Source organism: Anomaloglossus baeobatrachus, chromosome 8, assembly GCF_048569485.1.
Source record: "Anomaloglossus baeobatrachus isolate aAnoBae1 chromosome 8, aAnoBae1.hap1, whole genome shotgun sequence".
In the NCBI taxonomy this organism is placed as follows: domain Eukaryota; kingdom Metazoa; phylum Chordata; class Amphibia; order Anura; family Aromobatidae; genus Anomaloglossus; species Anomaloglossus baeobatrachus.
The window spans coordinates 97987421-98014715 of NC_134360.1; the positions used below are offsets into that span (position 1 = coordinate 97987421).

A 27295-nucleotide genomic window follows, 5' to 3' on the forward strand; every position below is an offset into this window, starting at 1 on the left:
ACACACCAGCCTGTAACATCCCCCTCCCCACCACACACACCAGCCTGTAACATCCCCCTCCCCACCACACACACCAGCCTGTAACGTCCCCAGCACACACACACCAGCATGTAAAGCCCCCCCATGTAACGTCCCCCCCCCACCCCAGCATGTAACGTCCCCCCCCCCCACCCCAGCATGTAACGTCCCCCTCCCCATCACACACCCCAGCATGTAACGTCCCCCTCCCCATCACACACCCCAGCATGTAACGTCCCCCTCCCCATCACACACCCCAGCATGTAACGTCCCCACCACACACACCAGCCTGTAACATCCCCGTCCCCACCACACACACCAGCCTGTAACATCCCCCTCCCCACCACACACACCAGCCTGTAACATCCCCCACCCCACCACACACACCAGCCTGTAACGTCCCCAGCACACACACACCAGCATGTAAAGCCCCCCCTCCCTACCACACACACACACCAGCATGTAACATCCCCCTCGCCACCACACACACCAGCATGTAACGTCCCCCCCACCCCAGCATGTAACGTCCCCCCCACCCCAGCATGTAACGTCCCCCCCCCCACCCCAGCATGTAACGTCCCCCCCCCACCCCAGCATGTAACGTCCCCCCCCCCCACCCCAGCATGTAACGTCCCCCTCCCCATCACACACCCCAGCATGTAACGTCCCCCTCCCCATCACACACCCCAGCATGTAACGTCCCCCTCCCCATCACACACCCCAGCATGTAACGTCCCCACCACACACACCAGCCTGTAACATCCCCGTCCCCACCACACACACCAGCCTGTAACATCCCCCTCCCCACCACACACACCAGCCTGTAACATCCCCCACCCCACCACACACACCAGCCTGTAACGTCCCCAGCACACACACCCCAGCATGTAAAGCCCCCCCTCCCTACCCCTCCCTACCACACACACACCAGCATGTAACATCCCCCTCGCCACCACACACACCAGCATGTAACGTCCCCCCCCACCCCAGCATGTAACGTCCCCCCCCCACCCCAGCATGTAACGTCCCCCCCCACCCCAGCATGTAACGTCCCCCCACCACCCCAGCATGTAACGACCCCCCCACCCCAGCATGTAACGTCCCCCACCCCCCCAGCATGTAACGTCCCCCCCCCACCCCAGCATGTAACGTCCCCCCCCCACCCCAGCATGTAACGTCCCCCCCCCACCCCAGCATGTAACGTCCCCCCACCACCCCAGCATGTAACGTCCCCCCACCACCCCAGCATGTAACGTCCCCCCACCACCCCAGCATGTAACGTCCCCCCACCACCCCAGCATGTAACGTCCCCCCCACCCCAGCATGTAACGTCCCCCTCCCCATCACACACCCCAGCATGTAACGTCCCCCTCCCCATCACACACCCCAGCATGTAACGTCCCCCTCCCCATCACACACCCCAGCATGTAACGTCCCCCTCCCCATCACACACCCCAGCATGTAACGTCTCCCTCCCCATCACACACCCCAGCATGTAACGTCCCCACCACACACACCAGCCTGTAACATCCCCGTCCCCACCACACACACCAGCCTGTAACATCCCCCTCCCCACCACACACACCAGCCTGTAACATCCCCCTCCCCACCACACACCAGCCTGTAACGTCCCCAGCACACACACCAGCATGTAAAGCCCCCCCTCCCTACCACACACACACCAGCATGTAACATCCCCCTCGCCACCACACACACCAGCATGTAACATCCCCCTCCCCACCACACATACCAGCATGTAACATCCCCCTCCCCACCACACATACCAGCATGTAACATCCCCCTCCCCACCACACACACCAGCATGTAACATCCCCCTCCCCACCACACACACCAGCATTTAACGTCCCCCTACACCACACCTGCATGTAACGTCCCCCTCCCCACCACACACACCAGTATTTAACGTCCCCCTCCCCACCACACACAGCAGCATGTAACGTCCCCCCCACCACACCTGCATGTAACGTCCCCCTCCCCACCACACACACCAGCATTTAACGTCCCCCTCCCCACCACACACACCAGCATGTAACATCCCCCTCCCCACCACACACACCAGCATGTAACATCCGCCTCCCACCACACCTGCATGTAACGTCCCCCTCCCCACCACACACACCAGCATTTAACGTCCCCCTCCCCACCACACACAGCAGCATGTAACGTCCCCCCCACCACACCTGCATGTAACGTCCCCCTCCCCACCACACACACCAGCATTTAACGTCCCCCTCCCCACCACACACACCAGCATGTAACATCCCCCTCCCCAGCACACACATCTGCATGTAACTTCCCCCTCCCCACCACACACACCAGCATGTAACTTCCCCCTCCCCACCACACACACCAGCATGTAACATCCCCCTCCCCAGCACACACATCTGCATGTAACTTCCCCCTCCCCACCACACCACACACACCAGCATGTAACATCCCCCTCCCCACCACACACCAGCATGTAACATCCGCCTCCCACCACACCTGCATAAAACGTCCTCCCACCACACACCGCAGCATGTAATGTCCCCCCACCACACACACACCAGCATGTAACGTCCCCCCACCACACACACACCAGCATGTAACATCCCCCTCCCCACCACACACCAGCATGTAACGTCCCCCTTCCCACCACACACACCAGCATGTACCGTCCCCCCCAACCACACCTGCATGTAACGTCACCCTCCCCACCACACACACACCAGCATGTAACATCCCCCTCCCCACCACACACCAGCATGTAACGTCCCCCTCACCACACACACCAGCATGTAATGTCCCCCTCCCCACCACACACACCAGCATGTAACTTCCCCCCACCACACACACCAGCATGTAATGTCCTCTACTCCACACACACCAGCATGTAACGTCCCCCACCTCACACACCAGCATGTAACATCCTCCCCACCTCACACACCAGCATGTAACGTCCCCACCACCGTACACACCGGGCATGTAACATTACCACTTCACACACCGGGCGTGTAATGTCCCCACCCCCGCACACACTGTGCATGTAATGTCCCCACCACTGCACACAATGGGCTTGTACCGTCTCCACCATTGCACATACCGGGTATGTAACATCACCACCTCATACATTGGGCATGTAATATCCCCACCCCCGCACACACCGGGCATGTAATGTCATCACCCCCGCACACACTGGGCATGTAATGTCCCTTACAATACACATACCGGGCATGTACCGTCCCCCACCTCACACACCAGCATGTAACGTCCCCACCACCGTACACATCGGGCATGTAACATTACCACCTCACACACCGGGCATGTAATGTCCCCACCCCCGCACACACTGTGCATGTAATGTCCCCACCACTGCACACAATGGGCTTGTACCGTCTCCACCATTGCACATAACGGGTATGTAACATCACCACCTCATACATTGGGCATGTAATATCCCCACCCCCGCACACACCGGGCATGTAATGTCATCACCCCCGCACACACTGGGCATGTAATGTCCCTTACAATACACACACCGGGCATGTACCGTCCCCACCATAACACACACCAGGCATGTAACGTCACCACTACCTCACACACTGGGCATGTAAGGTCCCCACCACTATATACACCAGGCATGTATCGTTCCCATCACCACACACACACACCAGCATATAACGTCCCCCCACCACACACACTGGGCATGTATTGTCCCAACCACCACACATACCGGGCATGTACCGTCCTCACTACCACACACACGAGGCATGTACCGTCCCCACCACCGCACACACCGGGCATGTAACGTCCCCACCACCGCACACACCGGGCATGTAACGTCCCCACCACCGCACACACCGGGCATGTATTATCCCCACCACCACATACAGGGCATGTATCATCCCCACCACCACACACACCGGGCATGTAAAGTCCCCACCATCACACACATAGGGCGAGCATGTACCGTCCCCACCATAGCACACACTGGGCATGTACCGTCGCCACCAGCTCACACCAGGCATATAACATCACCACCACCTCACACACCGGGCATGTAACGTCCCCACCACCACACACAGGGCATGTATCATCCCCACCACCACACACACCGGGCATATGACGTCCCCCCACCACACACACAGGGCGTGTATTGTCCCCACCACCACACACACCGTGCATGTACCGTCCTCACCACCACACACACACTGGGCATGTACGGTCCCCACCAGCACACACACATGGCATGTATTGTCGTCACCACCACACACACACCGGGCATGTACCGTCCCCACCACCACACAAACAGGGCATGTACTGTTCTCACCACCACACACACACACACAGGGCATGTACTGTCCTGACCACCACACACACGGCATGTACTGTGTTCTCACCACCACACACACACCGGGCATGTACCGTCCTCACCACACACACACCGTCCCCACCACCGCACACACACTGGGCATGTACCATCCCCACCACCACACACACTGGGCATGTACTGTCCTCACCACCACACACACACTGGGCATGTACCGTCCCCATCACCACACACACAACGGGCATATACTGTCCTCACCACCACACACACCGGGCATGTATCATCCTCACCAGCACTCACACACACACCCTGTGCATGTACCGTCCTCACCACCACACACACCCTGGGCATGTACCGTCCCCACCACCACACACACAACGGGCATATTCTGTCCTCACCACCACACACACCGGGGATATACTGTCCATACCACCACACACACCGGGCATGTATCGTCCTCACCAGCACTCACACACACACACATGTACCGTCCCCTCCACCACACACACACCCCGGGCATGTACTGTTCCCACCACCACACACACACACAGGGCAGTCTCCTGCTGGACTGATTCCATCTCCTGGACTTGGCCTCTGCATATGTCACTATTTTATATCTAAAATGAAACAACTGAAATGCAATTGAAGTATCAACTTTCAGGTTTAATTAAAGGGTAGAAGAAAAATATTGTGTGACTCATTTAGGAATTGCCACCTTTTTCTACAAAGCCTTCTCTCTTTAGGGGCTCAAAAGTAATTGGACAAATGTACTTTACCATAAATAAAATGTTTGTTTTTAATACTTTGTAGAGAATCCTTTGCAGACAATGACTGCCTTAAATCTGTAAGCCATAGACATCATGAAATGCGGCGTTTCCTCCTTTGTGAGGCTTTGAATGGCCCTTACTGCAGAAGAATTCAGTTGCTTGTTTGTGGGTTTTCTGGCTTAATGAGCTGGTCCACTACAATGTATAGTGGCCACATCGATTTAATGCTGAGAATTGCTCGTGCTTGTGACCCTCTGTTAGGAAAGCAGTAAAGTAGAGAGCTCGCCCAATGATGAGCTGTGACATGCGGTAAAACTCCCTCCACAGCCCAATCACTCAGGAAGACTGGACCCGCCTCGGTGATGCCGGCTCAACTTCTAATTCCGGAAGTTGACATGACATCACCGGATATCAGAGGTCTCTGCAGCCCGGGTCACGTGATGGGAGATGAGCGGACAGTGATGGCGCCGCTCACAGGCAGAATTGGCAACAGAAGGTATTTAGAAAAAGCTTTCATTCTCAGCTATAAATCAATGTGACCACTATATTTTGTAGTCAACCACCTTTTTAAGTTTTCTCTTAAGCATGTGAAATGCAGCTCAAGGTGGTTGAGATTTGGTGATTGACTCGGCCATTGCAGATTATTCCACTTCTTTGTTTTGAAAAATTCTTGACCTTTCACAGTATGTTTTAGGTCATTGACCATCTGCACTGTGAAGCACCGGCCAATCAATCTTGCTGCATTCAGTTGAATCTGAGCAGAAAGTATCGCCCTGTACAATTCTGAATTCATCTGGCTGCTTCTGTCCTCAGTCACATCATCAATAAACACCAGTGACCCAGGGCCATTGGAAGGCATGCAAGCCTATGCCATTACACTGTCTCCACCATGTTTTACATAGAAGGTGCTGCACTTCGCATCATGAGCCGTTACAAGCTTTCTCCATACTTTCTTCCCATCAGTCTGGTACAGGTTCATCTTAGTTTCAATTGGCAAAAGATTGCTTTCCCAGAACAGTGCGGCTTTTATATATATATATATATATATATATATATATATATATATATATATATATCAGTGCCTACAAGTAGTATTCAACCCCCTACAGATTTAGCAGGTTTGATAAGATGCAAATAAGTTAGAGCCTGCAAACTTCAAACAAGAGCAGGATTTATTAACAGATGCATAAATCTTACAAACCAACAAGTTATGTTGCTCAGTTAAATTTTAATAAATTTTCAACATAAAAGTGTGGGTCAATTATTATTCAACCCCTAGGTTTAATATTTTGTGGAATAACCCTTGTTTGCAATTACAGCTAATAATCGTCTTTTATAAGACCTGATCAGGCCGGCAAAGGTCTCTGGAGTTATCTTGGCCCACTCCTCCATGCAGATCTTCTCCAAGTTATCTAGGTTCTTTGGGTGTCTCATGTGGACTTTAATCTTGAGCTCCTTCCACAAGTTTTCAATTGGGTTAAGGTCAGGAGACTGACTAGGCCACTGCAACACCTTGATTTTTTCCCTCTTGAACCAGGCCTTGGTTTTCTTGGCTGTGTGCTTTGGGTCGTTGTCTTGTTGGAAGATGAAATGACGACCCATCTTAAGATCCTTGATGGAGGAGCGGAGGTTCTTGGCCAAAATCTCCAGGTAGGCCGTGCTATCCATCTTCCCATGGATGCGGACCAGATGGCCAGGCCCCTTGGCTGAGAAACAGCCCCACAGCATGATGCTGCCACCACCATGCTTGACTGTAGGGATAGTATTCTTGGGGTCATGTGCAGTGCCATCCAGTCTCCAAACGTCACGTTGTGGTTGGCACCAAAGATCTCGATCTTGGTCTCATCAGACCAGAGAACCTTGAACCAGTCTGTCTCAGAGTCCTCCAAGTGATCATGAGCAAATTGTAGACGAACCTTGACATGACGCTTTGAAAGTAAAAGGTACCTTACGGGCTCGTCTGGAACGGAGACCATTGCGGTGGAGTACGTTACTTATGGTATTGACTGAAACCAATGTCCCCACTGCCATGAGATCTTCCCGGAGCTCCTTCCTTGTTGTCCTTGGGTTAGCCTTGACTCTTTGAACAAGCCTGGCCTCGGCACGGGTGGAAACTTTCAAAGGCTGTCCAGGCCGTGGAAGGCTAACAGTGGTTCCATAAGCCTTCCACTTCCGGATGATGCTCCCAACAGTGGAGACAGGTAGGCCCAATTCCTTGGAAAGGGTTTTGTACCCCTTGCCAGCCTTGTGACCCTCCACGATCTTGTCTCTGATGGCCTTGGAATGCTCCTTTGTCTTACCAATGTTGACCAAGTATGAGTGCTGTTTACAAGTTTGGGGAGGGTCTTAATTAGTCAGAAAAGGCTGGAAAAAGAGATAATTAATCCAAACATGTGAAGCTCATTGTTCTTTGTGCCTGAAATACTTCTTAATACTTTAGGGGAACCAATCAGAATTCTTGTGGTTTGAGGGGTTGAATAATAAATGACCCTTTGAATAAACTTTTCACAATTTAAAAATAAAATAAAAAAAGAAATAACATTCTTTTTTGCTGCAGTGCATTTCACACTTCCAGGCTGATCTACAGTCCAAATGTCACAATGCCAAGTTAATTCCGAATGTGTAAACCTGCTAAATCTGCAGGGGGTTGAATACTACTTGTAGGCACTGTGTGTATGTATATATATATATATATATATATATATATATATATATATATATATATATATATATATATATATATATATATATATATATATAATTTTTATTTTTTTTCAGTTGTCCTGACCTGGTTTTTTTTAAGACTGATAAATGGTTTGCATCTTGTCTGTTAACCCTCTATATTATTTCTCATGAGATCTTCTCTTTATGTTAGACATAGATACCGAAACACCTACTTTTTGGAGAGTGTTCACTTGGATGGATGTTGTAAAGGTGTTTTTATTGACCAGGGAAAGTATTCTGTGATCATCTACCACTATTGTCTTTTGTGAACGTAAAGTTCTTTTTGAGTTCCCAAGCTCACAAGTGTGGTTTTTCTGTTTTTTTTTGCTGAATATATCAAACTGTTGATTTGTCCACTCCTAACATTTCTGTTAAAGGGAACCAATCACCAGGATTTCCGTATATGAGGTAAAGCCAGTGCTATACTGGCACTATCAGACTGATTCTCTACATACCTTTAGTGGTCAGCTCGGATGTATATGTTTTGAAATCCAAAAAAGTAAAGTTTATAAAATCATCAGCTTCTTGAGTGACAGCAGCTGAGGATCAGATAATAGCTGGGGGGTATTCATAGTTATCCCCTCCCCCTGTTAGAATTAGCATAAGTATTATACAATCAATTTACTTTTTCACTAGCAGGACCTGTGTGAGGTCATACCCATGTGACCAGAAGGGCCGGGGCTTCAGCCAACAAAGCTGATACCAGGAAGCAAAATTTTTCTGTTGGCTGAGACCCCGCCCCTTCTGGTCACATGGGTATGACTTAACACCAGTCCTGGTAGTGAAAAAGTAAATCGATTGTATGATACTTATGCTGATTCTAACGGTAGGGTATAACTATGAATACCCCCCAGATATTATCTGATCCTCAGCTGCTGTCACTCAAGAAACTGATGATTTTATAAACTTTACTTTCTTTGATTTCAAAACTTAAACATCCGCGCAGACCACTAAAGGTATGTATAGACTCAGCCTGAGAGTGCCAGTATAGCACTGGCTTTAGGTTATATATGAAAATCCTGATGATTGGTTCCCTTTAACTTTGATGGATTTATTCTTTTTTTCAACCTAATGATAGTCTGTTTCTCTTCCATTGAGAGCTCCTTTGACTGCATGTTGGGGGTTCACACCAACAGCTTGCAAATGCCACAACTAGAATTAGCTCCAGACCTTTTACCTGCTTAATTGATGATGGAATAATGACGGATTAGCCTATGCAGCGCATTATAGATCTTTTGAGATAATTGTCTAATTACCTTTGGTCCCTATATTAAAGAGCTGTAATTCCTACACCCTTCCTCCAGTTAGGATTTGAATACCCTCAAATTAAAGCTGAGGGTCTGCATTTTAGGCCTCTTTCACACGTACGTGCCTCGGATTGTGATACCAATGTGATATGACTGAAGAATGTGTGATTAGATAGGGATCATAATCAAAAGATAGGAGTGATCCCAGATATTATTTGACCTATCAATAATTCAGTATCAAAGAGATGTCCTTTGGATAACCAATTTCACTATGACCAAAGAATAAGATAATGAGGAAGTAACATTTACAGTTCCACTTACTGGAAACTTGTGGTTGGCTTAAAGACAGGTGTAAGGAAGCTTGCATATGAAATTTACGGCTAATTGCAATATTTCACTAACACTAGGGTCAACTGTGGTAGGTCAGTTGTCAACTGGCAGGATGTACAAGTAAATGCGCAGGAAGCTGCTGGTGCCCACAGCAGTTTGTGGTCAAGTTACATGAACATGACTCAGCTGTCACATGCTGGTGACCATTTAAACACAACCTACAAAGTTTTCCTATAAAATTACACCGGACTCGCTTAATGTTAGGGGAAACCTTCCAGGACATAGAAGTGTACGCACTGCTCCTGTGATGCAAGATGCCATGTTGTTTCCTTTATCATTAAATCGAGTTCCCTCCGATGTGAAAGGATTGCTACAACAAACGGTAATGTTGATGCATATTTCTGTTATTGTATAAGATTCTATGACTATAGTTCTAAATGCCTATGTACCATTAACTATTCATGTGCTATTAAAATAAATAGTATCTTGCTATAAAGAATATTAGTATTCGTGCCTGATAAGGATATCAGTGAGCGCTTCGTAAGTACGGGCTTTCAGCCCCCTTTTTAGTAGAATTTAGCAAGACATAAATTGGCGTAGTCGGCAGGATTACTTCTATAAGAAGTAATTAAACTAATTTTTGTAATTTAGAAATTAAAAACATATATTTGGCAAATTTCCAGATATATTTTTTCAATCTTTTTGCATAGTGTCAAAATGTTCAGAAAACGTAAGGATAATGTTAAGGAGGTTGTTGTGGAGATCCCCGGCTGGACTGAGGCTCCCTACAATCTTATAGCACATGAATTGGTCAATTGTGGATTGGCAGAACAATGGCAGAATAAGCTTAAGGGTTGTGTACCTACTGATGTTGTGAATGTACTCAGTGGTGCCCCTGTGAAAACAGGTGATGTAGTGTCTTGTGGATTGGCAGAACAATGGCAGGACAAGCTTAAGGGTATTGAAGCTACTGATGTTGTGAATGTACTCAGTAGTGCCCCTGTGAAAACAGGTGATGTAGTGTCTTGTGGATTGGCAGAACAATGGCAGGATAAGCTTAAGGGTAGTGAAGCTACTGATGTTGTGAATGTATTCGGTAGTGTCCCTGTGAAAGCAGGTGATGTAGTGTCTTTAGAACGGCGCAAACAATGGCAGGATAAGCTTAAGGGTAGTGAAGCTACTGATGTTGTGAATGTATTCGGTAGTGTCCCTGTGAAAGCAGGTGATGTAGTGTCTTAAGGACGGCGCATCTGGATTTTGGCAAGTGCATATAGTGTAATGCATGAGCGTAATCTAAAGATGCAGAAGAAAAGTTCCCAGATGGAACAAAAGATGATAGAATTAGGTTGCCTGAAAACAGTTCTGGAATGTAATACCAGACTGTTGAAGGATAAATTGGAACATTATCAGAATGTGGCACAAAAAGCTGCCATAAAAATTGCTCAAAATAAGTACAAGAAAAGAAGAGGAAAGGTAAATAAAATCCAAATTGCTCAAAATAAGTACAAGAAAAGAAGAGGAAAGGTAAATAAAATCAAAGTACCTAAAAGTATCGTCCCAGCTTCTATAAACTGGGATCCCGATACTTGGGATGGGGATGTGTGGTATTCATCTTCATCATCTGATAAGGAGGATTACCATAAAGGGAAGATTCAGGCTAACCCAGTAAGGAGGCGCCTAGAGAGGACAGAAAATGAGATCATCCGGGAACATGTCCGGGATGGTCAGGGGAATCTGCAATATGACGAAGATGGTAATGCCATCATAAATGAGAGAACGATTCCTCATGTAAAAAAATCGAGTAACCATTGAAGATTACTCTCAAGGAGAAGTTGATAGCATTTTAACACAGTTTAGACAAAAACCAGGAGAAGGAGAAATTCCCTGGTTGGTCAGGGTGCACGATCTCGGAGGAGGTGGAGTGCACTTTGACGCCGGAGACGTGGCAAAATTTGTCACCATGTCTCGTGACCCAGAAATTCAGAGATCAATAAAAAATTATTTTGTTGATCATAATGAGCATGGTACTCAAAACTTAATCATGATCTTAGCCCATGCTTTTCTGGACAAATATCCATCAGAAGCAGACTTTCCTATCAATGATAAACCTTGGTATACCTTAAAAGATGGTATGGAAAGGCTGAAGGAAGAAGCAATGAGGAATGCTCTTCCTCTTTTGGGAATGGATGATGATTATCTCCAGTACCCATTGAAAGCCAGCATAAGAAATAGGCTGGTTAAACATGCTCCTCCAGCATACAAAACAGTTATTTTAACCTTAACTGTAGCGCTGACTGGAGAATCAATCGGTGTAGTTCTAGGGAGGATGAGGGAGTTACAGGATATGGGACAGTGGGATAAATCATCCCCTGGAGGCCATGTTGGTAACAGTAAGCCAAACAATCCTGATTGGAAAGAGAAATCAGTAGGGGAGGCCCCACGAGTGTCTCGCAAAGACATGTTCCAGGCTTTGCTTAAAGCCGGGATCAATAAGGAAAGGATTGATGGAAAGGAGACAGGAGAATTATGGAAGTTGTACAAACAGAAAGTTCTATCCACAAAGAAAGTGACCACTACAAATGTGGAAGGGGGTTCAAAAACCCCCAAGGTAAAGAAATCAGAGGGAAAAGGGGAAAAAAACCCAAAGAATGTGTCTTGGGAAGATTTTCAGTCAGTTTATCCATGGGAAGAACTGGCTGCAGCCGTGGCCACAAAGGTCACGGAAGGAAGGGCTAATACACAGACTGAAGTCTGTGTAAATGACAGTTCAGAAGGAAGTGATTTACCATAGGTAGCCAGCCAAGCCCCCCTATTGATAAAAAGGGACGAACGTCCCTACGTCAATCTTAGCATACATTGGAAAGGGGGAAATGTTCAAAGAGTCCCAGCTTTGATTGACACGGGGGCGGAGGCTACTTTAATTCATGGAAACCCAGAAACAATAAAAGGACCTCGAGTAAAAATTGCTGGACTAGGTGGTCAAGTGATCACCGGGGTTCAGACACAGGTAGCTTTGAAGATAGGTAATTTACCTATCAAGGAGTATACGGTACTGGTAGTACCTATACCAGAATATATTTTGGGAATTGATATCCTAAAATGGATGACTCTTAATCTAACCAAAGGAAAATTCTCCTTTGGGGTTATGTCTTGTCATAAGGAAATGCAGATCTCACATTATATCAATGATATAATGATACAAGGACAAGATGAGCAAAGTGTGAAAGATCAATTGACAAAACTGGTTGCTCATATGAGGAGTAAAGGATGGGAAATCAATGATGCTAAGGTTCAAGGACCGTCTCAGGTGGTAACATGTCTAGGGATTCAGTGGAACAAGGGGCACAGAGAGATCTTGCCCAATGCCAGACAGAAAATTATTAATTTTCTGGTCCCTAAATCCAAACAGGAGACTCAGTCTTATATTGGATTGTTTAATTTTTGGAGACAACATATCCCTCATTTGGGACAAATGTTGGCTCATTTGTACAAAGTAACGAGGAAAAAATATGACTTCCACTGGGGAGAGGAACAGCAAAATGTGTTTGAGATGGTCAGGGAAGTGAGGCAAGACATTGAAGGGATTATTCAATCTACCAAGACCACTGTATTTCATTTCGATGCTCATGTCCCTACTAACTCACTTGAACGTTTGTTTAATTCAGAAGCAGATAAAGCAGCAGCCATCAGACAAATCAGTCCAACAGTTGACAAGGCAAGGTACAGCTGTTTGGGCACACCAGAAAGAGCGACACCTTATTCAGCAGGTTTAGACCTCAGTACATTGGAAACTGTCGTGGTACCCCCAGGTAAGGTAAAACCAATTTCAACAGGATTGGGTTGCCAGATACCAAAGGATCATTGTGGTCAAATAGCCACACGTTCTAGTTTAGTGTTAAAAGGAGCCATAGTGGTGGGAGGGGTAATAGAGGCAGATTATCAGGGAGAAATCAAGGTACTGATGCTAAATTTGGGAAATGAACCTTTGATTTTGGTGAAACACCAGAGGGTTGCTCAGATGTTGATAATCCCAATAAACTTGTCTGAAATAAGAGAAGGAACTGCCCCGGCAGAATTAACAATACGGGGTACTAAAGGTTTTGGATCCTCTAATATTAAAAATGTAGGAGCAAAAATATGGATTCAAAACCTCCAAGGACCGCCCTCAGAGACAGCGGTAATAGCGGTCGGAAAAGATCGTACTCTCCTGATAATGAGACCAGGAGTGGAGAATTGGGAATCTGTCCCACAAGAAAAATGTTATTTACGAGAATAATAGTGTATCTTTATTTGCAGAAGGTGTGGTAAATAAGCGGAATCCATGGTATCGGTTATTGGGAAGAGCTCGATAGTGATGAGATGGAGAAATTCCTGTGTTTGATGTTTGCCTCTTTGGTCGTTGGATGGACAAGTCTACATCAGGAGGAACCTATGGCGAATAAATTTCTGATGCATCAACACATTTTCAACACACAGATTGCTGGATCTGTACACATTCTTCACTTACAGCCACCAATATCCCTTATCTGGATGTCCCGGTATCGATGGAGGAAATCTTAAAGTGGAAAAGTTGTTCTGATCATCTTGCTGATAAAGACACTTGAAATGTTCGTCTACAGAATACTACAGTACCCATTTCCGTAGTGGGATGGATCAATCTTCCATGGTGGCAAGGCAATTTGAATGCAACAGTCACCAATTTGCAATATCTGGCTTTTAAGGGAGGAATTTGGGTACTAAGAAATAAGACTGGACTGACTAACCTGGAATTCATCCCTATAGAGAATATAAAAATAAGTTTTGGGACAGCTATAAATACTGTAGATGCTTTTAAACCCAGCTTAGTGGAAAGGACAATTCATGATATGTTATGGCCTTATGCCAATATGTTCATAAATGGGACTAGTGAAACTTGTAGTAACATATCGGGAAATGTAATGTGTAATGATTCCTTTGAATATCGAGCAAATGCCAAAACACATGATATTCAAAGGGAGCTTTTCAGATAATATTGCTTTTAGTTTTAATATACTGTACAAAGTAGTGAAAGTTATTATATTTGTGATTCAATGTTTATCTAAACAAACCAAGAAAACAAAATTTGTGGCAAACAATATTTCTTGGTTATGGTATGGTATATTCCGAGTGATCTTCTTCTAGTGGAATACTGATGATGGAAAATAATCCTTGGGATCAAGGACCGATTGTGATACCAATGTGATATGACTGAAGAATGTGTGATTAGATAGGGATCATAATCAAAAGATAGGAGTGATCCCAGATATTATTTGACCTATCAATAATTCAGTATCAAAGAGATGTCCTTTGGATAACCAATTTCACTATGACCAAAGAATAAGATAATGAGGAAGTAACATTTACTGTTCCACTTACCGGAAACTTGTGGTTGGCTTAAAGACAGGTGTAAGGAAGCTTGCATATGAAATTTACGGCTCATTGCAATATTTCACTAACACTATGGTCAACTGTGGTCGGTCAGTTGTCAACTGGCAGGATGTACAAGTAAATGTGCAGGAAGCTGCTGGTGCCCACAGCAGTTTGTGGTCAAGTTACATGAACATGACTCTGCTGTCACATGCTGGTGACCATTTAAACACAAACTACAAAGTTTTCCTATAAAATTACACCGGACTCGCTTAATGTTAGGGGAAACCTTCCAGGACATAGAAGTGTACGCACTGCTCCTGTGATGCAAGATGCCATGTTGTTTCCTTTATCATTAAATCGAGTTCCCTCCGATGTGAAAGGATTGCTACAACAAACGGTAATGTTGATGCATATTTCTGTTATTGTATAAGATTCTATGACTATAGTTCTAAATGCCTATGTACCATTAACTATTCATGTGCTATTAAAATAAATAGTATCTTGCTATAAAGAATATTAGTATTCGTGCCTGATTAGGATATCAGTGAGCGCTTCGTAAGTACGGGCTTTCAGCCCCCTTTTTAGTAGAATTTAGCAAGACACTCGGGTACGTGTTTGGCAGTTTTCTCACGTACCGGAGACACGGGCACACGTAGACCTAGGTATTCCTATGGTTTTGGACACGTAAGTATTTGCGCACGGAACGTGTGTCCGTTCCATACATACGTGTGTCCGTGTGTTTCTCACGCTGACATGTCAGTTTTCTCTCCGGCATCACGGGTGTCACACGGAACGCAAACGTGTCACACGTAATGCAAACGGACCACACGGATGTGTTCTCTGTGACACGCACCGGAGAGAAGACATGTGTCTGTGTGAAAAAAAACCAAAACTTTACTCACCTTCTCCAGCCCTGCAGGCTCTGCCGCTGCTGTCACTTGCTGCCAACCGCCGCTCATTATTCTAATTGAATATTCACGTCACTGCGGCTGGAAGCTGCAGCAGCAGGGAGTCGGCAGGACCGGAGACCGTAGATCAGCACCACGGACAGCGACGCCAGGGACAGGTGAGTAGATAGTTCCTGTTCTCCGTGTGTTATCACGGATAACACACGGAGAACACGTGTGCCATACACACGGCACACCGAGGGCAATACGCACTTTTGACACATCCGTGAAAAACGTGCGTGATTTTCACGGACGTGTAAAAGAGGCCTTAAGCCCATATGGATTATATAACTGTATCTTGAATATGTTTTGATAAGCAGCTAAAATTCAAAACCTTGTGTCACTGTCCCAGTATTTCTGGATCTAACTGTGTATGGTCGAATGGGTTGTCCCGTCTAAATCCAGAAATCTGCAGCCACTTTTTGTGAATCTTCACATTGCCCGCACTGTGAGGATTCGCCGGTTTCAGAGCTAGGAATGGTAGCCACGTGGCCGTATGGGATATGCACACTCCTGGCCAGAATCCTACTTAATAAGTGCGGCCTCACTCAATACACATGAACTGAGCCAGGCCGTGCCCCTGTAGTCTGATTCTGTTCAGGAGTGTGCATATCACATACTTATGGCCACATGACTGACGCTCTCAGCTCGGAAACCGGCGAAACCTCCCAGTGTGTGCAATGTGAGGATTCACACGTCTGCGGTCACACAGAGGAACACATAGAGGGACTGTAGACTTGTGGATTTAGACTGGCACACCTCTTCAACCTCTGTCAGTGTGAGAAATATTACAGTCTGCTGTAAGTGAGGGACTCGATTTGTTAGTAGCTCTCTGTGGACTGGGATTATCTTTGAGAAAACTCTTCATTTGTGTTATTGGATGAGTTTTTATTGCATTAATGATATCTTGTATATAAAGACCAAATTCAGTATTTGTTTTGTTTTCAGATGTTATCAAGAGCCAAGCCTGCCGTAGGCAGTGATGTACAACAATCAGATAAAAGCAAAAAAAAGGGAAAGAAAGTTCCCAAATTGGATGAGTTACTAGCTCAACGGGACTTCACTGGATCAATAACACTGTTGGAGGTGGGAGCTTACGCTTTATACTTACCGTAGTTAACTCTATCCTAGGGACTTTTTAACATAATATAACCCTTCACCCCCAGGCGTTTTCTGTTTTTTATTTTCGTTTTTTTTCCCTTCTTCCATAAGCCATAACTTTAATTTTTTTTTCATCAACATTGCCATATGAAGGCTTATTGTTTGCAGGGTGAGTTGTACTTTTGAATGACACCATTCATTTTACCATATAGTGTACTGAAAACGGAAAAAAATTCTAAATGTGGAGAAATTGTGAAATTCAACAATTTTTTTTATTTTTATTCACGGTGTTCACTATATAGTAAAACTGATGTGTCCATATGATGCCTCAGGTCAGTACGAGTTCGTAGATATCATACATACGAGGTTGCCAGTCCTGGTGCTCCACTCTCTGAGGTAATGGATCCTTTTTGATTAATCCTGCCCTTTCTCTGTATATACTGCTTGCATTTATTGGCACTGGCCTTTTTTCCCTATCGGGACCCACCTGTTCACACTATGTACTGAGTGGGACTCTCGTTTTTTGATCTATATACAAGATACCAAATCTTTTTGGCTTAAAATAGTGCAATATTTTCAGCATTGGGCACTTTACTAAGGTCTTTTTTAGCTTTTTTTGCATGTTTGACCTTTTTTGCCTGTTTTAGGGCGTATTTTGTTGCCATCTGGATCCATCCTCTATTAAGTTATTTGTGATCAATTTTGATATATATATCTGTTTTGCACTAGGTCTGGATTTTATGCAGTGTTATTTATAATTAATTACTTTTTTGCTTTTTGTCTTTTAAAGTGTATTTAATAAAACTATTTTTTAGCCTAATACTCTGGTGTTCTCATGTGTTATCATACATATATACTCACTTTTATGTAAGTAGTGAAAAAAATTCAGAAGTTTGTCTCAAAAAATGAATTGCGCTTTTGTCGCCATTTTCCGAGACCCGTAATGTTCTCATTTTTTGGGATCTGAGGATTAGTGACAGCTTATTTTTTGTGTCTTGAGCTGGTGTTTGTAATTATACCATTTTTGTGTAGATGAGACATTTTGATCACCTATTATTGCATTTTAATTAAAAAAAAAAAAAGTAATTTTGTTTTTTGTTTTTTTTTTCTCACCACGATATGTACCGATCAAATTAATTGATATTGATTTTGATAGATCGGGCATTTCTGAACACTGCGATACCAAATATGGTGTATTTTATTTTTTTAAATTGTTTTATTTTCAGTGGGGCAGAAGGTGGTGATTTGAACTTGTTAGCTTATTTTTTTTTTCATGGTTTTTTAAATCTTTTTCTTTTTACATTTTTTATTGATTTTACTAGTCTCCCTAGGGACTTTATCACTGCACAGTCCAATTGGTTGTCCTGAACAGAGTGATGCTTCAGCATTGCTAGAATCAGGAGAAATGCAGTGTTTCTGTGAGCGCCAGCGCTCTGTCGGCTCTCACAGGAAGTGAGTCGTGATAGCGTCAGAGATTATAATCTGACCCTGCACTGTCATGGTAACACATTGGCACCCCGTGATTGCATTACAGGTCTCCCGATGGCAGCGAGGAATAGCGCAATCCCCGTTGAGACCATTTAAATCGCACTGTCAGTGGTTTGATAGTGCGATCAACTGTGCAGGCACAACTGGATCTCTGATCCACCCTTGCTTGTTAGCCGCACATGTCTGCTGGTTAGATCAGCAGATTTGTGCAATGATTACCGCAGGTTCATTGCCAGAGCCCGCTGTAACCGGGCGTACATGACCAATGACTTTATACACTGTGTGCAGAATTATTAGGCAAGTTGTTTGTTTTTTAGAGGATTTTTTTTATTATTGATCAACAACTATGTTCTCAGTCAACCCAAAAGACTCATAAATATCAAAGCTTAATATTTTTGGAAGTTGGAGTGTTTTATTTTTAGATTTGGCTATTTTAGGAGGATATCTGTTTGTGCAGGTAACTATTACTGTGCAGAATTATTAGGCAACTTAAGAAAAACCAAATAAGGGCGGCACGGTGGCTCAGTGGTTAGCACTGCAGCCTTGCAGCGCTGGGGTCCTGGGTTCAAATCCTACCAAGGACACCATCTGCAAAAAGTTTGTATGTTCTCCCCGTGTTTGCGTGGGTTTCCTCCGGGTTCACCGGTTTCCTCCCACACTCCAAAGACATACAGATAGGGACTCTAGATTGTGAGCCCCAATGGGGACAATGTTGCCAATGTATGTAAAGCGCTGTGGAATTAATAGCGCTATATAAATGAATAAAATTATTATTATTATTCCCATCTCACTTGTTTATTTTCACCAGGTAAACCAATATAACTGCATAAAATTTAGAAATAAACATTTCTGACATGCAAAAACAAAACCCCCCCAAAAATTAGTGACCAATATAGCCAGCTTTCTTTATGATGACACTCAACAGCCTGCCATCCATAGATTCTGTCAGTTGCTTGATCTGTTTACGATCAACATTGCACGCAGAAGCCACCACAGCCTCCCAGACACTGTTCCGAGAGGTGTACTGTTTTCCCTCCCTGTAGAGCTTACATTTTATGGGGTTCAGATCAGGTGAATAAGGGGGCCATGTCATTATTTTTTCATCTTTTAGACCTTTACTGGCCAGCCACGCTGTGGAGTAGTTGGATGCATGTGATGGAGCATTGTCCTGCATGAAAATCATCTTTTTCTTGAACAATACCGACTTCTTCCTGTACCACTGCTTGAAGAAGTTGTCTTCCAGAAACTGGCAGTAGATCTGGGAGTTGAGCTTCACTCCATCCTCAACCCGAAAAGGTCCCACAAGTTTATCTTTGACGATACCAGCCCATACCAGTACCCCACCTCCACCTTACTGGCGTCTGAGTCGGAGTGGAGCTCTCTGCCCTTTACTGATCCAGCCTCTGGCCCATCAAGAGTCACTCTCATTTCATCAGTCCATAAAACCTTTGAAAAATCAGTCTTAAGATATTTCTTGGCCCAGTTTTGACGTTTTATCCTATGTTTCTTGTTTAACGGTGGTCGTTTTTCAGCCTTCCTTACCTTGGCCATGTCCCTGAGTATGGCACACCTTGTGCTTTTTGATTCTCCAGTAACGTTGCAGCTCTGAAATATGGACAAACTAGTGACAAATGGCATCTTGGCAGCTTCACGCTTGATCTTCCTCAATTCATGTGCAGTTATTTTGCGTCTTTTTTGCCCAGCACGCTTCTTGCGACCCTGTTGGCTATTTGCCATGAAACGCTTGATTGTTCGGTGATCACGCTTCAAAAGTTTGGCAATTTCAAGACTGCTGCATCCCTCTGCAAGACATCTCACAATTTTGGACTTTTCAGAGCCCATCAAATCTCTCTTGTGACCCATTTTTCCAAGGGAAAGGAAGTTGCCTAATAACTAAGCACATCTTACATAGAGTGTTGATGTCATTACACCACACCCCTCCTCATTACACAGATGCAGATCACCTGGTTTACTTAATTGGTAGTTGGCTCTCAAGTATATACAGCTTGGAGTAGGACATGTATAAAAATTATCATGTGATCAGAATACTCATTTGCCTAATAATTCTGCACACAGTGTAGTACGTCATTGGTCGTGAAGGGGTTAAGTATTACCATCGTTTTAAATTTATATTTCAATAGCATACATGAAAGTAAGCAACTTTGTAATATATCTTATTTGACAAATTTGCTTCTTTCTTGTCTGAATTGATCAGTCATTAATGAAAATTCTCAATTCTGAGGTAAAATCTGTATTCAGTGAAGACTTTCCCATTACTGTGATTGGAGATAGCGACTTCAAATCTCCTAAGTGGACTAGTAAAAACAAGAAAAAGTGGGAGAAAAAGTTTTTAAAAATCTGAAAAAAACAGAAAAGTTCAAATTGCCCCATTGAAAAAAATACAAAATACACTTTTTGTATCGCCGCTTTCAAAAATAACCAATCTATCAAAATGTAAAATAAATGAATCTGATCGGTAAACAGTGCAACGAAAAAAGAATTCAAAACGCCAGAATTATGTTGGTATTTTTAAAAACGTCAGCTCAGGATGCAAAAAACAAGCCGTCATACAGCCCAGATCCCAAAAAATGAGAACGCTGCAGGTCATGTGGTCACAGGATGGATCTGGGTTCTAAGAGACCCAAATCAGCTCTGCAATGCAGGCAGGAACTGAATTATGCCTGTAACTAGAGCTAACCAGCCAGCCCCAGTTACAGGGAATTTCAGCAATGAGAAAAAAATATTTATATGTTCCCTCATAGGTGTTTTATGATCTTAAGTGCGACACAATGTGCAAATGAATGAAAAAAGATAAAAATATATTAACAAAGCTGCTGCCAGTCAAACTGACGTTTTTGGTTTTGCGTCCGGTGGAAAAAGCATGTGTCTGGTATACAAAAATTAGTCTTTTAAAAAGGGGAGTATACTTTAACATGCACTGTGGTAGTAGCATAGATTTAATTCTAATTTTTCTGCAAATTCCAGATCTATTTATTACTATGTTGACCTAAAATTACCACTAACATAAGCTGCAATGTGCCGCGAAAAACTATTATCAAACACTGGGATATGTAAAAGCGTTCCAGGATAAAAAAATCTGACCTGGTCATGAAGGTGAAAACATGCTGGGCTCGATTGGGTTCAATTTTTCCATAAACAGAGTTCCTGCGAGTAAACTTTTAGGCCACGTTCACATGTTCAGTATTTGGTGAGTTTTTTAACTCAGTATTTGTAAGCGTAAACCCGGTTGTGTGAAAAATCCAGAAGTGGTGCCCGTTTTTCTATTAGGCTAGTTTCACACTTGCGTTGAACGGTATCCGTTGCATTGCGTTGTGTAACGGATGCAACAGATGTGTTGCATATAGTGGCACAACGGATGCAACGGATGCTGCAAAACAACGCAATTCGTTTTGATTTTTTTTTTTTACAGTTTTACCAGCGGCAGACTATTGTGAACGATCAGCTGATCGCTCCCTGCAGCCGGCCGCCGGGTGATCAGCTGATCGCTCCCTGCAGCCGGCCGCCGGGTGATCAGCTGATCGCTCCCTGCAGCCGGCCGCCGGGTGATCAGCTGATCGCTCCCTGCAGCCGGCCGCCGGGTGATCAGCTGATCGCTCCCAGTAGCCGGCCGCCGGGTGATCAGCTGATCGCTCCCAGTAGCCGGCCGCCGGGTGATCAGCTGATCGCTCCCTGCAGCCGGCCACCGGGTGATCAGCTGATCGCTCCCTGCAGCCGGCCGCCGGGTGATCAGCTGATCGCTCCCAGTAGCCGGCCGCCGGGTGATCAGCTGATCGCTCCCAGTAGCCGGCCGCCGGGTGATCAGCTGATCGCTCCCTGCAGCCGGCCGCCGGGTGATCAGCTGATCGCTCCCAGTAGCCGGCCGCCGGGTGATCAGCTGATCGCTCCCTGCAGCCGACCGCCGGGTGATCAGCTGAGCGCTGTCACTTGTCGGCGGCCGGGCATTCTGGCGGCCGGTCGCTCAGCTGAGCGCTGTCGCTTGCCGATGGCCGGGCGCTCAGCTGAACGTTCGGCCACCGCGAGCCAAAATAGAGTTTGATTAAAAAAAAAAAAGAAAAAAAAGAGCATGCGCAGTGAAATCCAGAGGATTCCGCTGCTCAAAATAACGTTACATGCTGCGTTCCTCCCGCTGGGTGGAAGCAACGGAGCGTCGCCCAGCGGAAGCAACGCAGGTCCTTTTGGTACAATCCGTCACCCATAACGTTAACGGATTCCGCTGTTTTCCAAAAGGGCGGATTGTAACGGAAGGAAATAAACGCAAGTGTGAAAGTACCCTTATACTTTACCTCTGATTGTTCCACTCCTTGTTTTGGCTACAAATACTGAGCTATAAAACTCACCAAGTGCTCAACGTGTGAACACGGCCTTATGTATGATACTTGAATATGTTAGTGCTATATAATTATTATATTGCTGGTCATACTGTACATTTCTTCAATGATTTTGTAGACTTTTCTTTATAGTTTAAACGCCATGTTGGAGAGAGTGAAGACGACACTGATTTGTGGATCGGATACTGTTCATTTCATCTTGGTGATTACAAAAAAGCTCTGGAGGTAATGTGTGTCCAGTCCGCTAATGGACAAAAAAAAGCTCTGCAGGTATTGTATGTCCAGTCCGCTAATGGACAAAAAAAGCTCTGCAGGTATTGTATGTCCTGTCCGCAAATAGACAAAGTCTTTTAACCAATATTTGAAAATGATCAGAAAATGAGTTAACGTTAAATAGGGTTTATTTTTTCTTAATTTGACTTGTCACCATCTAGGCCTTTTGCTGCTGTGGCAACTTAAAGGGGTGACCTGAAACGCCAAATAATTTTCATTCTAAATACCTATTTATTGCTATAATCTAATCCATCTTTTAATATACCGTATTTTTTGGATTATAAAACACACTTTTCCTCCCAAAAATTTGGGAGGAAAATGAGGGGTGAGTCTTAAGATCTGAATATAGCTTACCGGGGGTAGCTGTCTGTGCGGCCTTTGGGTGCGTTTGGGCGGCCGGGTGCCTGTAGCTGCGTGCGGGCGTTCGGCTCCCTCTCTGTCCTGGAGGCCGACTGCCTCTCTGAGCGGGTAGATGGGCGGCCTGCTGGCTACTACTCTGTGCGTGCGGGCGGGTGGCTGTGCGGACTGCGGTGGCTGTGCGGTGAGTGTCTCAGTGTGTCCGCGGTCCCGGTTCCAATGATGGCGCCGGGAGTCAGTGTGTGCGCAGATGGAGCTCTTGGACGAGAGCTCCATCTGCGCATGCGCCGCTCCAGGCGCCATCATTTGAACCGAGACCGCGGACAGACTGAGACACTCACCACACTGGCCTGCTCCGCTGCTGCTGCCACTGCCGCCACTGACCGCCGCCACTGCTGCTGCAGCCAATGACACCACGGACCCGCCGCTGCTGCCGCCCTTGACTGCCGCCGCTGCTACCGCCACTGACCGCCACCGCTGCTGCCGCCACTGACCACCGCCGCTGCTGCCACCATGGACCCGCCACTGCTACCACCATGGACCGCAGCTGCCACCACAACCTCTGCTTCCTGTGACCCGCTTCACCACCACTGTCACCCCCACCCCCCCTCCGGAAAGACAACAATGGAGTATAAGATGGACCCCATTTTTATTTTTTGTTTTTTTACCTTTTTTTATCTCTAAATTTGGGGTGCGTCTTATAATCCGGTGCGTCTTATAAAACGAAAAATACGGTACCTGACGGTAATTTTTCTGTTTTTGTGCCAGCACTTTTTTATTTTTCCTTCAATGTAGCTTTATGAGGCTTGTTTTTTTGGCACAAGTTGTACTTTTAATTGACACCATCTATTTTATCATGTGATGTTTTGGAGTGCGGCGCAATACCGCAATTGTTTTTTTTTTTTTTTAAACAGCGTTCATTTTATGGTAAAATTGACCAGCCTATATTATTCTCCAGGTCAGTAGGATTACGGCGATACCAAACTTGCATAGTTTTTCTTTCATTTAAGTAATGAAAAAAAATGTTCACTAGTTTCACCATTTTCAATTTTCGGAATATGGAGCTTTGTAAGGACTTGTTTTTGCACCTCGAGCCAATGTTTTTATTAGTATTCTGTTGGGATAGAAACATTGTTATGATCGACTGTTATTAAAATTTTTTTGTGTTGTGCTTTCCAAAAAACTGCAATTCTGGCGATTTCATCTTTTTTGTTGTTATGCCGTTTACCGATCAGATTAACTTTTATTTTATATTTTGATAGATTTTTACTTTTATGAATGCAGCTATACCAAATATGTGTATTTTTTTTTCTTTCATAAATGTTAATGGGGAATAGGGGGGTGATTTGAACGTTTATAGTTTTTTTTAATCTTTTTCAGATTTTTTTATTTTTTTTTCTTCACTTGAACCAGCGATCATCTGATCTCTTGTGTTATATATTGCAGTGCTATAGCACAAGCAATCGAAAATCACTGTATCCTATGAGCACCAGCCACTAGATGGTTTTCACAGGAGTATTGTAATGACAGGCACGGACCCGAAGCTGTCATGGCAACCCATCAGCGTCATGCAATCATGTCCTGGGTGCGTGGAATAACTCACCCACCTGCTGGCATGCATTAAATTCTGCTGTCATAGGTTGACGGCAGCATTTAACAGGTTAGCAGCTGCGAGCGGAACCTGCGCTGTGAAGGGCGCTTTACACGCAGCAACATCGCTAGGGATGTCGCTCATGAAAGCACCCGCCCCCGTCGTTTGTGTGTCACGGGCAACATCGCTAATACCCGTCACACCAACTTAGCTTCCTAACGACGTCACTGTGGCCGGTGAACTGCCTCTTTTCTAAAGGGGCGGTTCGTGCGGCGTCACAGCGACGTCACATGGAAGGCGTCCAATAGAAGCTGAGGGGCGGAGAGTAGCCACATGGAAGTCACGCCCACCTCGTTGCCGGAGGATGCAGGTACGGTGTTGTTCGTCGTTCCAACGACAATTGGGAAATGGACGACGTGTCAACAATCAACGATTTGGTGAGTATTTTGCATCGTTAGCGGTCGCTCCTACGTGTCACATGCAACGACGTCGCTAACGAGGCCGGATGTGCATCACGAATTCCGTGACCCCATCTCGTTAGCGATGTCGTTGTGTGTAAAGCCCCCTTTAGAAGAAGTTGGATGATTACTACAGCCATCATCTGCCGGCAAATATGCAGGCTCTCATGACGAGTCAGGAAGCCGGCATATCACGTACCACTAGTTCATATGTCTGTAAGGGATTAATTATGAATTCCCTATCCTTTCCTCACTACACTATCTAAACGATTTATTTATTTATTTATTTTTTTACTACTTCCTTGTTATAACACTTCACTTGAAAAGCCACTGCATGCTATGATGCTAAAAACATCAACAGGGGCCTGAGACTGCTGTCGGTGTCACAGCCTCTGCCCCCACCCTGAAACAAAGCATCATCATTGACACCCATTCAGGGGCCGTGCTAGTCCCTGCTCTACTGAGAATGTGTTGCTTGTCAATCCTGACAGATTGTCAGTAGACTCTTGTCCCTGTACATTATGCAAAATGATAGTGCGTTCTCTCGCTTGCTCTTATCAGAAGTAAGAAGATGTCACCTCTGGGGCGGCACTGGTCTTTACACGCTGGGTATTATTACAACGCACACTGACATTGCACTCTCCTGCCGGCGAGAGAGTACACTGTGCAGATTGCACTGTGATAAAAAGCTACTGAGCATCCATTGGAATTGACAACGACACATGCTCAGCCATCATGTGCCGGGAAAGGTGCAGGCTCGGCATGCCTACCAACATCAAAGGCAGAGGTATGATGCACTAGAACATCATTTGTTGTGAAGGGGTTAATGTACTGACAAGATTCCCTGTAAGGCCATGTTCACACAATGTCATTTTTAAGGCAGATTCCACCTAGAGACCTAGCCTGAAAATGCACTACAAAAAATACCAAAAATAATAAACAAATGTAAAGCAATGACAAAACCACCTAATGTACATGTAGTCTGTGTTTTAGCTGCTCCAGACTTCGAAAGTAAAAATGGGCCAGCAGACTGACCAACGTATTCAATATGGCTGTTCAGATGACAGTTTTATCACATGGACTGAGTGTCTGTGTGAAAAATTTGCAGCATGCACCAGTCTCTTCCATACATTGGATGAGACTCACCCATTCAGATCTATGGATGCTCCCCAAAAATTGGATCCGGGGTGGAACATTTATATTGCAACAGATTTTTACAGATACATTGCCATTATTAACATAGGAAAATGTGTTTCATCATGTACATTTTAACCCCTTCACGACCATGGACGGATCTATCCGTCATGGAGCATGTCACGTTAAGCCCCGTCCCCTGCCGTGGGCAGGATGCGGCGATCCGCGCACATATCAGCTGTTTTCAACAGCTGACATGTGTACCTGCATGTTACGAGTGGAATCGCATCCCACCCGTAACATTAACCTCTTACATCTCGCTGCCAAAGTCTGGCAGCAAAATGTATATACGCGCGGTCATGATTTTCACTTACCGCCGCCCCCACCGGAAGTCACGTGAATGATCACGTGACTTTCAGTGGTTGCCATGGTAGCACAGGGTCATGTGATGATGCCTGCAGCTATGACGAGTCACTTTCGTTTTCACTCGGCCCGGAGGCAAGTGAAGCAGGAAGTGACCGTATCTGCTGTTTACAGCTGTATAGCTGTGATCAGCAGATAGGGCAGAGCGATCGCATTGTTGATTGCTATAGCCCCCTAGGGGGACTAGTAAAATAAAAAAAAAAGTAAAAAAAAGTTTTAAAAAATAAAAAAAAAACCTAAAAGTTCAAATCACCTCCCTTTCACACCATTAAAAATTAAAGGGTTAAAAAATAAATAAATATACACATATTTGGTATCGCCGCGTTCAGAAATGCCCGATCTATCAAAATATAAAATCAATTAATCTGAT

General features: G+C 45.2%; 1 protein-coding gene across 1 annotated transcript in view; it reads left to right on the forward strand.

Annotated features, from left to right (window-relative positions):
* Positions 1-27295, forward strand: part of IFT56 (intraflagellar transport 56) — a 243338-nt gene that overhangs the window by 1605 nt on the left and 214438 nt on the right. Inside the window, exons 2-3 of the mRNA XM_075321910.1 lie at positions 16700-16837; positions 22822-22914. Coding sequence (XP_075178025.1) covers positions 16700-16837; positions 22822-22914 — 231 coding nt within the window. The remainder of the gene's footprint in view (positions 1-16699; positions 16838-22821; positions 22915-27295) is intronic.